Source organism: Neoarius graeffei, chromosome 3, assembly GCF_027579695.1.
Source record: "Neoarius graeffei isolate fNeoGra1 chromosome 3, fNeoGra1.pri, whole genome shotgun sequence".
Classification (NCBI taxonomy): domain Eukaryota; kingdom Metazoa; phylum Chordata; class Actinopteri; order Siluriformes; family Ariidae; genus Neoarius; species Neoarius graeffei.
Window position 1 is genome coordinate 20,166,398 of NC_083571.1, and position 16,274 is coordinate 20,182,671.

A 16,274-nucleotide genomic window follows, 5' to 3' on the forward strand; every position below is an offset into this window, starting at 1 on the left:
CAATGAGCAAAAAAAAATAATCTTACAGGTTCTCCTGGGATTCCTGGCTCACCACGAGCACCAGGTTTCCCCTGCCAGCCAAAGAAGAAGAAAAAAAGAGAGAGAACAAAACTACTTGGAAAACCAACTAGGCAGAGAGTCAGAAAGCCTAACAAGGCAAAACCGGCTAGCTGTTCAAACTGTGCACTAAAAAGAGCAACACACAGAAGGACAAAAATAGAATAGAAGATACAGTACATTAGTGGTGGGTATGGACAAGATTCTGTGTTAGATCTTATAATAATCATGCCAGTGAAATAACATTGTAGTATGTCCCTGATGTGGGTGGAATACTGAAGCGCAGACAGGCGGGAAATTATGTCGACACAGACTTTATTTTTACTTCTACCTGCTTTTCAGCTTCACTATCCTTGTTCACTCATTCACAATGATCTGGTCAAATTAGACTAAAATTGAACTTTTTGGCCATCATGCCACATGTGGCGCAAAGCCAATACCCTGAGAACACCATGCTACAGTGAAGCATGGTGGTGGCTTCATGCTATGGGGATGTTTTTCATCTGCAGGGACAGGAAAGTTGGTCAGGGTTGAAGGAAAGATGGATAGCAAGAAATTCAGGGCAATTCTGGAGGACAACCTGTTTGAGAAGGCCAGAGGATTGAGACTGGGACAAAGGTTCATGGTTCAGCAGGACAATGACATAGTGCTAAAACTACACTGGAGTGGTTTAAACGGAAACATTTAAATGTCTTGGAATAGCCTAATCAAAGCCCAGATGAATCCAACTGAGAATCTGTGGCATAACTTGAAGATTGCTGTAGACCAATCCATCTAACTTGAAGTTGGAGCAGTTTTGCCTTGAGGAATGGGCAAAAAATGCAAGTAACCAAAGACTGAAAAAGATATACATCTTCGGATGTGTAATCTTTAAGGTATCTATGTGCCTATATCCACAGCAATTTAGGTAGTCCATGTGAAACCATCCACAATAGCAATAAGTGAGTCACAAGTGCAGAAGAGGTGTCAGACTGAATTAGGCAGGTTCAGAGGGTGAGAAGTGCCATCACATCACTTTTTCACTAGAGAACATAAAAGCAATGCACTGCAGGGTTTGCTCTTTAGTGTGTAATGTTTTCTATACCTCAAAAAAATAAAAAAACAATACCTTTTGTGTGTTGCATTTTATATTATTTCACCTGTGTAATTGTACAAGCATTTCAATGTACAACTGTCCATGACATTTTGTGCAAATGATAAATAAACTTGAAATTAATTGCATTTCAGTCTGGTATGGAATTTTCTTTTCCATAGGATGGAGAAAGGTAGTAGAAGGGAATATCTGTTGGATTAAAAAGACTGTACTCTTACTGTGTGTAGCCAGTTGTCAGTAAACCTGCTGAGACCGCCGTGACTACAAACATGAACTCCCTGAACTACAGTTCCCAAGACCCACAGTGCCCTCTGTCTCCCGATTACTAATCACAGCTGTCACGCATCTTCCCAATTACCTCTTCCGCTATTTAAGCCACTCTCTCGCTCTCCTCCAGTACGAAGTATTGTTCTGCTCTCACAGTTCATACCAAGCCTTGTATCTTTCTGAATGTCTTTTGCTTATCCTCTCACATTTTCACTCTGTCTCCCCTTTATTACGTTGTTCGCTCGACCCACGCTAGTTTACTGACCACGATTCCTGTCTCTCATCTTGGTTTTGGTTACTGTTTGCATCCCGTACCGGTAAGTGCCTGCATTCTGACACCAGTGAGGGTGTGAAAAGTACTGTATTTGTTACACATTTCTAGTAAGTAGTTGGAAGGCATTACAATTAATTTATTTTGGTGAAAACATTATGGTTTTCTTGTGCCCTGCCCCTTGTTTCCACTTATGCTTTCATGCACATTAACGTTTTCAATGCTCTTACGCTCCAAGAATTTGTTCCAAGATTTTCATGCCTGCTAGAACAATTCCATGCATCTCCAAATTGGTGATGCTTAAGAACCCCACACCCCAGCAACAGGAAAAGGAAAACTTGGTAAATTCAGGTAGTATTCACTAATGTTAAATTGTATAATTTTAAAAGAAGAATAAAATACATACAATTGGGCCTGAGACTCCAGGTGGACCAGGCATGCCAGGGTCTCCCTAGAACAACAACATCCAACAATAAAATACAAATCTACAAATGTTATATGATTTAACGTATGTTATGTAGCTTAACTCCCCTCCCCCCCCCTTTAAACATGCTAGCAATATATACACTATATGGTTGAACTTCTTAGGCCATGGTCACACTACAGCTTGTGATGGGTTTGCAAATACTTGGCAATGAAAAATTGGTGGCATCCCCTCCAATCATGCGATGCATTGAAAATGTTCTCCGAGCTTCGCGAGTTTTTTTTTGGTGTGTCTCCATCTGGTGAGTGGCCAAAAACATTGCAAAAAATTTCAATGCATGCATTAAAATTTGGTGGTGATGTTTTCATCACTAAAACAAGTGGCAAATAATCACAGATGGGTTTGGGAATACTTCCTGAAGCTCAGGGAACCTTCGTTGAACCTCTTGAGATGCATTTGTCTCGACTCCATGTCCCCGATGCTCGTAGGAGAATCCCTCATCAGCACAGTGGCTCAGTATAGCCTAACCTTTGCTGAGACTTGAAAAGTGTATTTATATTTGGGAGAGCATTGTGCACACTCTTGGGACCCAATCATTATGAGAAACACCTGATGCTGATTTAAGCACAATCAGCATGCTCCTATAAGGATGCTGTTTTCACAGACATTTTGCAAAGTATTCTGTAAGGTATGCAGCAGTAGATGGCTATAAGTACAGGAAGAGTGTTTATTAGTGAGCTTGATATTTACAAAAACAAAATGTGAGGCAATGTCAGACTAGCAATACACAAATGAAACCAAAAATAAAGCAGAGTCATAAACATGGCTAGAAACAAATGTGACCATGATAATACTTTGCAAAACCTCTGTGAAAACAGTGTGCATGCTGATTTTGCTCAAGTCAGCTTCAGGTGTTCCCCAGAACATGATCTGTGTGAGCATGGTCGCTCAAGTTGTGCCAGGCTCAAGTGCATGAAAGGTGTGACAGTCAAGTGTTCACCTGCTATGTGACCACACCTTTTAGCTCACCTGAATATCGCCATGAATTGCCACCAAAATGCCTCAATTTTATCAATAATCCATCACAAAGCATCGCAAGCTGTAGTGTGACCATAGCTTGAGGCATGTAATAATGCAAAGAAGCATCCAGCTTCACCCCTTCAGAGCTGCTGAAACATAGCAATATATTCATAGTGGAGACATCTTACCAAACACAAATATGCTCAAACACATGCAAACATTGTCTGAAATTGTTTAAGACAAACTTTAATTTGGTCATGCTTACTATATTATTCCTTCAATATGGAGTCATAAATTTTAAAATGATAATTAAAGGCAATATAACTACACACATGAATCTCACAAGTGTAAAATCAGGGGCCCTGGGTAAGTCAAAGTAGGAGTCACCACTTTATCACTGTACAGTCATCCCAGACACACTGATTCCCAAACTAAGACTCCCTCAAACCATCTACCACTGGATCAAGGACTTCCTCACCAACTGCTCCCAGATGGTAAGACTAGGCCCCCACACCTCGTACACCCTCATACTCAGAACTGGAGACCCACAGGGCTGTGTGCTGAGCCCCCTCCTCTATGCCCTTTCTACCCACAACTGCACTCCCACCCACCCTACCAACACCATCATCAAGTTCGCAGATGACACAACTGTGGTTGGACTTCTCAAGAGATGACAAGACAGCCTACAGGGAAGACATCCAGAAACTGACAAGGTGAAGAAAACAACCTAGACCTGAGCCTCATAATAGGAACTCATAATAGATTCTTGTTGAAAAACACAACAAGGATTACACTCCATTGCTAATCAGTGGAGTCGGAGTGGAAAGAGTGCCCACTTTCAAGTTCCTGGGGACACATGTTGCAGAGGACCTCACCTTGACCACAAACTGCACAGCGGCAGTGAAAAAGGCACAGCAGTGACTGTACTTCCTGAGGATACTCAAGAATAATCTCCATGAGCAGCTGCTAGTGACCTTCTACCATTGCTCGCTTGAGTGTGCTGACATACTGCATCGCTACGTGGTACACCAGCAGCTCTGTGGCAGACAAGAAAGCCCTTCAAAAGGTCATCGACTCTGCACAGATCACTCTGCCCACTGCCCTCTCTAGAACAACTCTAGGTAACGCTTCATATTAAGGTCCTTGTAATAAGCGTTAATAATCAATAGTTAGTAGCTAATAAGGCCCTTATAAGATATTAAGGTCCTTGTAATAAGCGTTAATAATCAATAGTTAGTAGCTAATAAGGCCCTTATAAGATATTAAGGTCCTTGTAATAAGCGTTAATAATCAATAAGGGCCTTATTAGCTACTAACTATTGATTATTAACGGTTATTACAAGGACCTTAATATCTTATAAGGGCCTTATTAGCTACTAACTATTGATTATTAACGCTTATTACAAGGACATTAATATCTTATAAGGGCCTTATTAGCTACTAACTATTGATTATTAATGCTTATTACAAGGACCTTAATATGAAGCGTTACCCAACTCTACACCACCTGTTGCCTCAGCAGAGCCACCAACGTCTTAAAGACCCTTCCCACCATGGACACCAGCTTCTTGAACCACTGCCCTCTGGTAGACGGTTCAGGTCCATTGCATCATGGACAAATAGACTAAAGAACAGCTTTTACCCGAGTGTCATACATGAACTGAACAAAGCCAGTCACCTACACAGATGCCAGCAGTACGGACAGAAACAGGACTTAACTGTAACACAAACTGTCTACACCTGTACATGCCTACCACTTACCTAAATACTATGCATTTTTACAACCACATGCACCTTATTCTCTCAACTTATTCTATTCTTATTATAACCCTCAGTTCAAACAACTGCACCCAGGGCTCTCAAGTTTTGAAGTCAGTTCAGAGTGAGATTTTGTCGGGAAGGGCAGGGGTGGTGTTGGTGAGGGGTGTCAGTGGCAGTGCACAGTGGGATGGGGGGGTATGATTGGTGTTGTGTGTTGTGTTAGTGGAAGATTTTGAGGCCTTCATTATGGGGGTAGGGGGCTCCCACTTGAAACACAGTGGTTCCAGGCCTGCCATTTTAACAGCCATGATTGAGGAGAGAGTTCCATCAAGGGCCAAGCTGTTTCTGGTCTTAGTCTTATTTAAGCCAACCATGGAGAAAACCCTCTCTGCATCGGCATTAGAGTGAGGGAGCACTAAAACTAATTCTGCTATCTTGGATAGCCTCCCAAACTGACTCTAACCGGCGACCTTTGGAAAAAAAAAAGGAACAGAGGTCCTCCATTACTCAAAAAACAGATAATGGAAATATGACTACACTACTGTAAGGACAAGAAATAACAGAATAAGCCACCCCCCTTCCAATATATTTTTCAAGTTATTTCGTTTCAAAGGTTTTGCATGTATTGTATATGTGTTGTTCTATGTAGCAGTATAGTAGAGCCCTGCACTCCCGCGGGGGTCCCGCAGGACCCGCCGCAAAGCAGTGCGGCGCGGGACAAATTTTGAAAGCTCATTGCGGGCGCGGGCGGGACCGGAAGTGTACATATGCGCATGTGGGCGGGAGCGGGAGTGCATATATGCGGCACGGGCAGGAGCGGTGATAAGCTGCAGTCCCGCTAACTAAAAATGTGTTTGAAATAAAATTTATAAATTATTAATTTATGTCTATCATATATAATTTGTGCTGGATATTTTATTTGGCATTAATAAAAACATTTTAAGATGCCTAAATTTGCAGAGAGAGTCAGATTGGGAAATCCTTTGATCACACTAATGACTCGCAGTTCACACCCAGCTAGCAAGAGAACCATGAGTGAAATGATTTACTGCTTGGGTTAGTCTACAACTTTAATCAGAGAGACAGGTTACACAGTGACGGTAGGCTTGACTCAATGCTATCCCAGAAATCCTTCCTGTAATATGCAAATTTGGCTGTCCAATCAGAGGTGGCCAAATTTGCATATTAGAGGAAGGATTTCTGGGATAGCATTGAGTCAAGCCTACCGTCACTGTGTAACCTGTCTCTCTGATTAAAGTTGTAGACTAACTCAAGCAGTAAATCAATTCACTTCTCTTGCTAGCTCTGCTTTGCAATAAAAAAAAAACACCACACACCCCCCCCATTGGTACAAAGCAAGCCCATTCACTTTTTTATGCTGATCAGAGAATTACAATGGTTTCTCATGTGATAAAAATATGCGATTCGCGATTAAATATTTTAATTGCTTGACAGCACTAATTATTATTATTAGAGACACTACATGCTGAATTCAGAAACAAGGTAAATAAATGTGAAAGTGAGCTGTAGATATTTATGCTCAAATCCACTCAAAGTAGAGGGCGGGGCACCATCACGCTGTGTCAAGACAAGAACTTTCCTGAGAAATAACGCGAACGTCTGCATCATGTGGGATTTGCGGGCGGGAGCGGGACAAAATATGGCAGGCGCGGGCGGGAGCGGGACTGAAAATCAATTTTTTTGTGGGCGCAGGCGGCAGCGGGACTGAAAATCATAATTCTTGGCGGGCGCGGGCGGGAGTGGGACTGCACAATGCAGGCGCGGGCGGGAGCGGGACTGAAAAATCAGACCAGCGCAGACCTCTACAGTATAGCTCACAAAATAGTATCTATGCTCCAATTTCTGTGATGAGAAGTACCGGTAGTACATAAAGAGAGGTGTGGTTTCTCCTTTTGGCCACAAGGTGGAGTATCCACTGCTCAGGAGTAAACAAGGCAAGCACATGTACTGTACTGCTAAGCGAGAGACCGTGTAAACACTAGCGCCTAACGATCTACTATTATATCTGTGTATTTTGCAGTTTGGCAAGTACCTAGTAAATGAAGAGATTAAAAAAAAAATCACAGTTTTCATTCAAGTGTGCAACAATAGGACTAAAAACAGGTGTCAAAAATAGCTGCTGAAATTAGCAAGGATTCAAGATTGAAGTGGTGAGACAAGCTCACAGACTCTGGGCAAACTGATAGTTAACATTATTAGCTGGAGACAATATTCGCCAACATCAGCTCTCATTATTTTTGTGATGCAAGTACTAATTTCGTTCAGGAAATACAACCCCGATTCCAAAAAAGTTGGGACAAAGTAGAAATTGTAAATAAAAACGGAATGCAATGATGTGGAAGTTTCAAAATTCCATATTTTATTCAGAATAGAACATAGATGACATATCAAATGTTTAAACTGAGAAAATGTATAATTTAAAGAGAAAAATTAGGTGATTTTAAATTTCATGACAACAACACATCTCAAAAAAGTTGGGACAAGGCCACTGTGAGACATCCCCTTTTCTCTTTACAACAATCTGTAAACGTCTGGGGACTGAGGAGACAAGTTGCTCAAGTTTAGGGATAGGAATGTTAACCCATACTTGTCTAATGTAGGATTCTAGTTGCTCAACTGTCTTAGGTCTTTTTTGTCGTATCTTCCGTTTTATGATGCGCCAAATGTTTTCTATGGGTGAAAAATCTGGACTGCAGGCTGGCCAGTTCAGTACCCGGACCCTTCTTCTATACAGCCATGATGCTGTAATTGATGCAGTATTTGGTTTGGCATTGTCATGTTGGAAAATGCAAGGTATTCCCTGAAAGAGATGTCGTCTGGATGGGAGCATGTGTTGCTCTAGAACCTGGATATACCTTTCAGCATTGATGGTGTCTTTCTAGATGTGTAAGCTGCCCATGCCACACGCACTAATGCAACCCCATACCATCAGAGATGCAGGCTTCTGAACTGAGCGCTGATAACAACTTGGGTCGTCCTTCTCCTCTTTAGTCCAAATGACACGGTGTCCCTGATTTCCATAAAGAACTTCAAATTTTGATTTGTCTGACCACAGGACAGTTTTCCACTTTGCCACAGTCCATTTTAAATGAGCCTTGGCCCAGAGAAGACATCTGCACTTCTGGATCATGTTTAGATATGGCTTCTTTGAACTATAGAGTTTTAGCTGGCAACGGTGGATGGCACGGTGAATTGTGTTCACAGCACAGGCGATTGCTCTAAGACAACGAGGGAGGCTCAGCCTCCTCTAAAAATGACGAACATCGTGTAGGATGAATTGCGCTAGGCTTATGTTATAGTCGACCTTATAACGTTGCTATTTCAGATCCAGAATCATAGAAATATGTGCTCAACTCAACTACAGTGCGAAATCTTTCCGTTATAACTTTCCCCAGTTCGCCTAATGTGTGCGTGAGTTTTTCCCCCTTGTGACAGTGCGATGCAGCCCAGCCTCAGTGCACTTCAATGGCATTTGGGAGCTATGCGCTTTTAAATCTCAAAATGCAAGATGATTATTGGACAAATACTGCGAAAACGCCTGCCCACGGAGTCCCACGGACTCCCAGCCTCAGTGGACTTCAATGGCATTTGGGAGCTATGTGCTTTTCAATATCAAAATGCAAGACGGTTATTGGACAAATACAGCGAAAACACCTGCCCACGGACTCCCAGCCTCACAGTGGGAGGGACATGGCAAAGCTTTCCGCGAGGAGACTGGTGATTGGTGAAAGCGGCCGGATATTTTCTTTGATTGACAGCTCGTTTCAAATATAGACAGGCAGCGGTGAAATTCAGTTCAGTCCCATGCAGATTTGCAAGTGCTGTGCTGTATTTTAAGAGATCAGCTTACATTTCGATTTCATTCATTATATACGGTTTCTACCAGCTTTTTTAGTTTGTATATATTTTCATTGTAAATAAAGTGTAAATATAGTGTTGTCAAGTTTGCTATCTTAGTTCCAGAAATTTCATTTATTTGAGTAACTGAACTTGAACTTGAGGGGGCTAGTCAGCTAGCAAGAAAGCTGCGCACCGATGCCAAGCATTGCTGATTTAATTTTGGTGAAGCCATTTGCCAGTCTTCCTTTTGAGGAAAACATTTAAATTAAAGAGCAGGGTAGACCAACGCCTCAAATTGACTTGGTGAAAAAGGTAGGGAATAATACTCGTTACTTTCAGCTCTCCTGGTACGAGAAGGTGAATTGGCTAACAGCAAGTGACCCACATCAACAACAGTAAATAGGCTACTTTAGTAATATGTCATGGATGGACCAAAAATATAGAATCTATTGAAAATGTTTATGCTGAGTATATTATATTGGAATATATATTTTTCTGGATATGAATTAAACACAGCTACAATTTGGAAAACATTTTTAAACAAAAACACAGCCGAGAACATTTCACACTACAGACCTGGATTAAAAGTGAAGGGTTATCAAAATTGTCAATAAAACATTTCTCAGTCAAAATAAGTAAAATATAGGGAAAGTGTCATTGAATGAAATGTGTGGCACCCAGCTCTATGTTTGGCTCCCCAAGCTTGTGCCTATTCCAGAACACACTGCTGAGGTTCCTGACAACGAGCTGCTTTCAATAATGATCAATTTTTAAACAACATGCCACAATTTTAAAATATAAAATGTTAAAATATACCCCCCCAACACCACCATCATGTATATTGGACAGTAGACTAATGGGCCAAAAGAACCTGTTATTTCACAGTTTGTGACCCTGCCAACAATCAGCCAGATCAGAGGCAAGAGTATGGGCAAAATTGATGTGTTTTTTCTTTTTTCTTTTAAAATCTGGAAATATCGTAACCGACCAGCCTCCCCTGTTTGAAAGACTACCAGCCGCCACTGGTTCACAGATAATGTTCTCTAGAAATATTCCTGAGCCCATTTTGTGATTTCCAATACAGAAGCATGCCTGTATGTGATGCAGTGCCGTCTAAGGGCCTGAAGATCACGGGCACCCAGTATGGTTTTATGGCCTTGACCCTTGCGCACAGAGATTCTTCCAGATTCTCTGACTCTTTTGATGATATTATGCACTGTAGATGATGATGATATGTTCAAACTCTTTGCAATTTTACACTGTCAAACTCCTTTCTGATATTGCTCCACTATTTGTCGGCACAGAATTAGGGGGATTGGTGATCCTCTTCCCAGCTTTACTTCTGAGAGCCGCTGCCACTCCAAGATGCTCTTTTTATACCCAGTCATGTTAATGACCTATTGTCAATTGACCTAATGAGTTGCAATTTGGTCCTCCAGCTGTTCCTTTTTTGTACCTTTAACTTTTCCAGCCTCTTATTGCCCCTGTCCCAACTTTTTTGAGATGTGTTTTTGTCATTAAATTTCAAATGAGCCAATATTTGGCATGAAATTTCAAAATGTCTCACTTTCGACATTTGATATGTTGTCTATGTTCTATTGTGAATACAATATCAGTTTTTGAGATTTGTAAATTATTGCATTCCATTTTTATTTACAATTTGTACTTTGTCCCAACTTTTTTGGAATCAGGGTTGTACAAAATCATATGATGAAATGACTTACTGTAATGTAGGCGACTCATCGAATATGGCGCTTCCGCGTCGTCTAATGTGTGTTGGTCTGTACTTCACTGCATCGGCTTCTTTGGAAAGTTATTGATGGGATCACGTAAATTTTACCCGGATACAACAATGCTATTTTTTTTTATTGGCTGTTGGGTAGCTACATTTCTCAATTTATTGACTGTGTGGCAAGCCATTTCTGAACTCTGCGGGAAACCGCTTGATGCCTGCTCTTCGTCCACAGTTTTAAAAAAAATAGCGGTGCACCTTGGTGGGCATTGTCCTAGTAATTTCTGTGCGTGAGAGATACAAGGTGTGGCGTGCAAGTGTGTGAACTGCTTGAAATGCGTGTGTCTCATGCCCAATGCGTGAGACTTGAGAGCCCTGGCACTTGTGGGTATGGCCTCTCAAAGGGAGGCAAAGGTCCATGGAAACTGTACTGTGAATGTTGAGCACTTCAGACAGATCCAGTGTATTCTGTAGGGTAACCCTGTGGCCAAATCCAAGGTTTCTGCCTCGGGCCACATCAACCACCTTTCTGAAATAATCTGTTGACCTCACAGCATCCCATGAATATGAACCATTTTACCAATCTTCTGCTGTGCCCAGTGTGCATCTTAAGGTATTACATGTACTAGACAGTGGCAATTGGAATGTCAGACTGTTTATCTGTTATGGGATGGGGACACCAGGTGCCTACCCTGTGTAAGCAAGCATGGTCTATTGGCACAAGGAAGTACCACTCCAGGAGGTTTGTGCACTGCTACCTGGATGATTCATTCATCTTTTCCAAATTTTATAAGAGAAAATCACCCCACCCAGTGGAGTGAGTGCAGCAATGATATTTGATTGCCCTTCCAATCATTCTTAAGGTGAGTAGGTTCCTTGTGACCCAGGAGTGGTAAAATAGAAATGTTAAGTGACGTATATAACCCTGTACTACAAACTCAGGATAATCACTGGGGTTCCCCACTACTCACAACCAATGCTGAACTCTGTGAGTAGCTTCCAGGGATTGTCAGCTCTCAATGACAGCCTTTTCCTCAGATCAGTTGATGGCTTTGCGGTAAAGACATCCAGTTGCTGAAACAAATGTTTTTCCCATCTGACTGGCATAAGGCTTAATGACTTTGTCCACAGTATATGTATGAACACAAAGTGAATGATAACTGGCTCAATTTCTTAGCATCTGTGGTGTTTACCCACACTGATTTCTCTCTTCATTTTGCTTTATATAATGTGACTGAAGCTGTGTACTTTGCAAAGCAAGTAAGGTTTTTCTGACTTGCTGTATGGAACTGTTCATTTTCTTTCTTAACCAAGTTGAATTTGTAATTTTTAAAATGCAAGGATCTTTACTAAATATTGCTATAGCAGTTCAGCCTACCAGTCTTTCATAAGTCACTTAAGGATTTTCTTTGGTCTCTGAACTGTTCCAAATTTAACAAATTGGAGTAGAATTTGGATTGCTTAAAATCTGCAATACAACAAATTCATAAATATTTCTAAAATACTTTTAGAAAACATATTTAAGGGCCTTTATCTCACACACACACACACACACACACACACACACACACACACACACACACACACACACGAAACAGATGGCTCACTAACTTGAACACTATACGAGTTAAACTCACTTTAGCTCCTGGCAGTCCTTCAAAGCCTGGCAATCCCATTGGCCCTGGTTCACCCTGGATACAGAATACAGAATATTAAATTTAAAGTCTCACAATTGACTGACCAAACATTTATGAATGAACGAACGAATGAACCCTTTATTGTCACAAGTACCAGTGAAATTGACCATCAACCTGTCCTTACATACACACATTCGACAGAGGGGGAGTAACAGGACAGGAAGACAGGGATGAAAAGAAAAAAAAATACAGATGCACATGAGGAGAGGGAAGGAGAAAAAAAAGCAACCCCCACACTATGCTCCTGTGAGGAGTACAGTGTGGGAGCATTAAAAAAAAAAAAAAACCTCAGCACATAAGCACAAAATAACACAAGTACACCTTACAACATGAAAATTTGGGACTTGAAGGGGGGAAGGGGGGGCGATCAGGGGTGGGGGTAAAAAGGGGGGAGGGGGGATGGGAGTAGGTAGAGGTAACTCAGCGGAAGCAAACAGCCGTCCGCTCCTGCAGCCATGATGGCGCTGGTCACGCACCCGCTTGGCACACTGGGGGTGAGGCAGCAACCGCGGGAAGAGGGGGGAGGAATACGAGAGAGTCTAACAGCAGTGACGTCCGGGGGGAATTGTTATGGTTTTTAGTTTACACACACCAAAAAAAAAAAAAAAAACACATGAGAAAGAGGCCATTCCGTAGCCTGGCCAGACTCTGAGACCTTATCCAATGTCTCATTTTGAACATCCAGTGTTCCATCTGGATACCATAGATAATTTCAAAGAACAAAGGCATAATCTCCAGTTACAATTCTGACAAGTGCATTAAAAATAACTCTACAAACATACTGCAATGTCACTATGTATTTCTCTTAACAAACTACTCACAATCCAACTTCTTGAGCAGAGTAGAACTACTGGTTGTAATAGCCTTGCCCTGCATGCATTCATGCTGAATTGATACATCTCTGCAGATTGCTGCAGGAATCTTCTCATTAGCAACAGAGCCCAACTTGCAGAGTGTAGGGGTTTTAGCTCAGATTAAAGGGGAATTTAAATATTACCACAGAATTATTGTATTATTCTAACTTAAATGGGAACAATTTTGTTCACCAAAAGTAGTCAAAAATAGGTGCTTGTAATAAGACTAGTGAAACTGCTCTTACTGCACAGTTAAAAACAGTTCTGTTGTAACTTGGGGGAAAGATTAGTTAATTTAAAAGCTTAGTTCATTGAAAGCTAGCAATTCAGGGACCAAAATCATAAGAAATGCAGACATTGCATCACAAATCCTTATAACACACAACATTTATTCCTAAAACTATGAACCAAGACAAACACACTAACAAACACAAATAATATGAAATCAGTGGAGAATGGGGATGGATTTAAACAGAGTAAATTTATAGGGAAATCAACAGAAAGCACCCAAGTTATCAAAATGAATGCAATGGAATTTTGTTCATTATGCATTTGCTCTGTAAGTTCTTGTATGGCTTTGAAGATGAGCTTCCGTTGGAAGCATTTGAAAGTATTTGTGCAGCTGGACTATTTAGAATGTTCTTGAGGAGTTCAATGGGTCTCAAAACAGAGCTTCAAATTATTATGTTTGACAAACAGTCTTGTCAGAGTTAAGTCTTGCTTAACTCTGACAAGACTGAAGTACTTGTACTAGGACCACATGCAGCTAGAAGTAAGTTTTCTGATTACACAGTAACTCTGGATGGCCTTTCTGTTTCTTCACATGCAGCAGTAAAAGACCTTGGAGTGATTATTGACCCCAGTCTTTCATTGGAAACTCACATTGACAACATTACCCGGATAGCTTTCTTTCATCTCAGAAATATTGCGAAGATAAGAAATTTAATGTCACTACGTGACATGGAAAAACTAGTTCATGTTTTCGCTACCTCCAGGTTGGATTATTGTAATGCCTTACTGTCTGGATGTTCCAATAAGTGCATAAACAAGCTCCAGTTAGTTCAAAATGCAGCAGCAATAGTCCTTACTAGAGCTAGAAAATATGACCACATCACCCCTGTCTTATCCACACTGCATTGGCTCCCAATCAAATTTCGTTTTGATTATAAAGTACTACTATTGACCTTTAAAGCACTGAATGGTCTCGCACCACAGTACCTGAGTGAACTTCTGCTCCTCTATGACCTGCCACGCCTACTTAGATCAAAAGGTGCAGGCTATCTGCTGGTACCTCGTATAGTGAAGGCTACATCAGGGGGCAGAGCCTTTTCTTACAAAGCCCAACAGTTATGGAACAGCCTTCCAAATAGTGTTTGGGAATCAGACACAGTCTCAGCATTTAAGTATAGGCTGAAAACCTATCTGTTCAGTCAAGCCTTTTGTTAATGGTGTTTATGAGGTAAAGGTGTAGATCTGGAGGGTCCTCAGACAGTGTTTTGGTAAACTGGGATGTATGGATGCTGTCAGTCCCCACTCGCTTGCTCACTCAAGTTTGTTGACGGTGTAGTGGCTGGCTGCTTTATGTCCCAGGGCTCCCTCATGCCTGTGTTACCTTCTGGCTCTCCCCTTTTAGTTATGCTGTCCTAGTTAGTTGCCAGAGTCCCTGCTTGTACTCGGTGCAATATGTATACTGTTCCTACTTATTCAGGTGACATTGGGCATACCTAACAACCTGTGTTTTCTCTCCCTCTCCCCCCAAATCTGTCCCTCTGAGTTACATGTTGGTCCTGAGATCGAGATACTGACCTCTTCTGCTCCTCGGACCTGCTTGATCCATCCTGGTGCCCTGTGTCTGGTTGGAGTCTCATTGCATCGCTCCTGTGGAGGACGGCCCCATGAGGACAGTTGAAAGTCACACCTGGAGGATGCTCTGGACTCTTACAGTAATGCTTTTATGGCTGAGGACTACAGTTGACTTGCTAACTTTAGGACTGCAGTTGTCATGAACAGTTTTGCACTCAAGTTTCAATCAGTGAAGAGTTTTTATAACATCACCGAAACTGACTTCATGTTAAAACTGTTAATATTATAGTCATGCTGTCTGTTGTTGTCCAAATGAGGATGGGTTCCCTTTTGAGTCTGGTTCCTCTCGAGGTTTCTTCCTCATGTCGTCTGAGGGAGTTTTTCCTTGCCCCCGTCACCACAGGCTTGCTCATTGGGAATAGATTAGGGATAAAATTAGCTCATGTTTTAAGTCATTCAAATTCTGTAAAGCTGCTTTGTGACAATGTTTATTGTTAAAAGTGCTATACAAATAAACTTGACTTGACAAACATACTTATTAGATTAGAAATAGGTAGGACACATTTACATGGATTAAAATACTGATTGCTATAATCTGTAGACAAACAGTCAGATGAATAAACACATTGGTCTGGCAATAATTCCATTCTTAAACACTTTCTCTGACTAAGCAACATATCCCTTTGTTCTAACCATGTGATGACTGGTGTGTGCATGCACACACACGCGCATTTGAGAAATGTTTTATTGTTTCAGTTTGGCTAAGCCATCATTATGGGCAACAGATAATATCAACAGTTCATAAAATTGCTGAGGTAGTTTTAAAGGTTTGTTGATTTGATTGGGTGACCTTTCATTATTAAGAATAAAATCTTTGTGCCAAGGTTTTTTTGTTTGTTTTTTGAGACTTTGTGCCAGAGGTCGTCAGTTTGGGGTCATAAAATATTGGATGGTGGACTTTTGACTGTCCAACAATCTTCAACTATCTGTAACAATCTGCAAATGGGTTTTTGTTCAAGTTATCTTCTGGTGATAGACCTTGTTAATAAGTGGTAAACTCCAGATGTCTGTGGTCTTGAGATCTGCATGGTGCTTAAACCAAAGAGGTTGGGTTTTTCCTTCTGAATCAGCAATTTGGACCCTCGGGGGGGGGGGGGGGGGTGTCTGTGTGATTAAATTCATGTATCTTCAGCATGGCTGAGGGACACATGAATTTGTAGGCTAAAATAATGTTGGAAATGTCAGTACTGGGGCATTTCTCCGACTTCAGTTGGTGAAGTTGTGCTGTACAGATGAAGAGAATCAAACAGACATGGAACATGGTAAGGCAACATTTCCAATCATTTGATAATCAGAGTATTGCCAGAATGAAATTTGAAATGAATGAAAAGTGAAGAATGAAGATTGTCACCTAGCTTAATGTGGAAGAGCATC

General features: G+C 41.3%; 1 protein-coding gene across 1 annotated transcript in view; it reads right to left on the bottom strand.

Annotated features, from left to right (window-relative positions):
- The window catches only part of LOC132882505 (collagen alpha-1(XIX) chain-like), a 169,260-nt gene that overhangs the window by 121,591 nt on the left and 31,395 nt on the right, over window positions 1-16,274 (bottom strand). The window contains exons 2-3 of the mRNA XM_060915619.1: window positions 12,124-12,177; window positions 27-71 (exon numbers count right to left, since the gene is read on the bottom strand). Coding sequence (XP_060771602.1) covers window positions 27-71; window positions 12,124-12,177 — 99 coding nt within the window. The remainder of the gene's footprint in view (window positions 1-26; window positions 72-12,123; window positions 12,178-16,274) is intronic.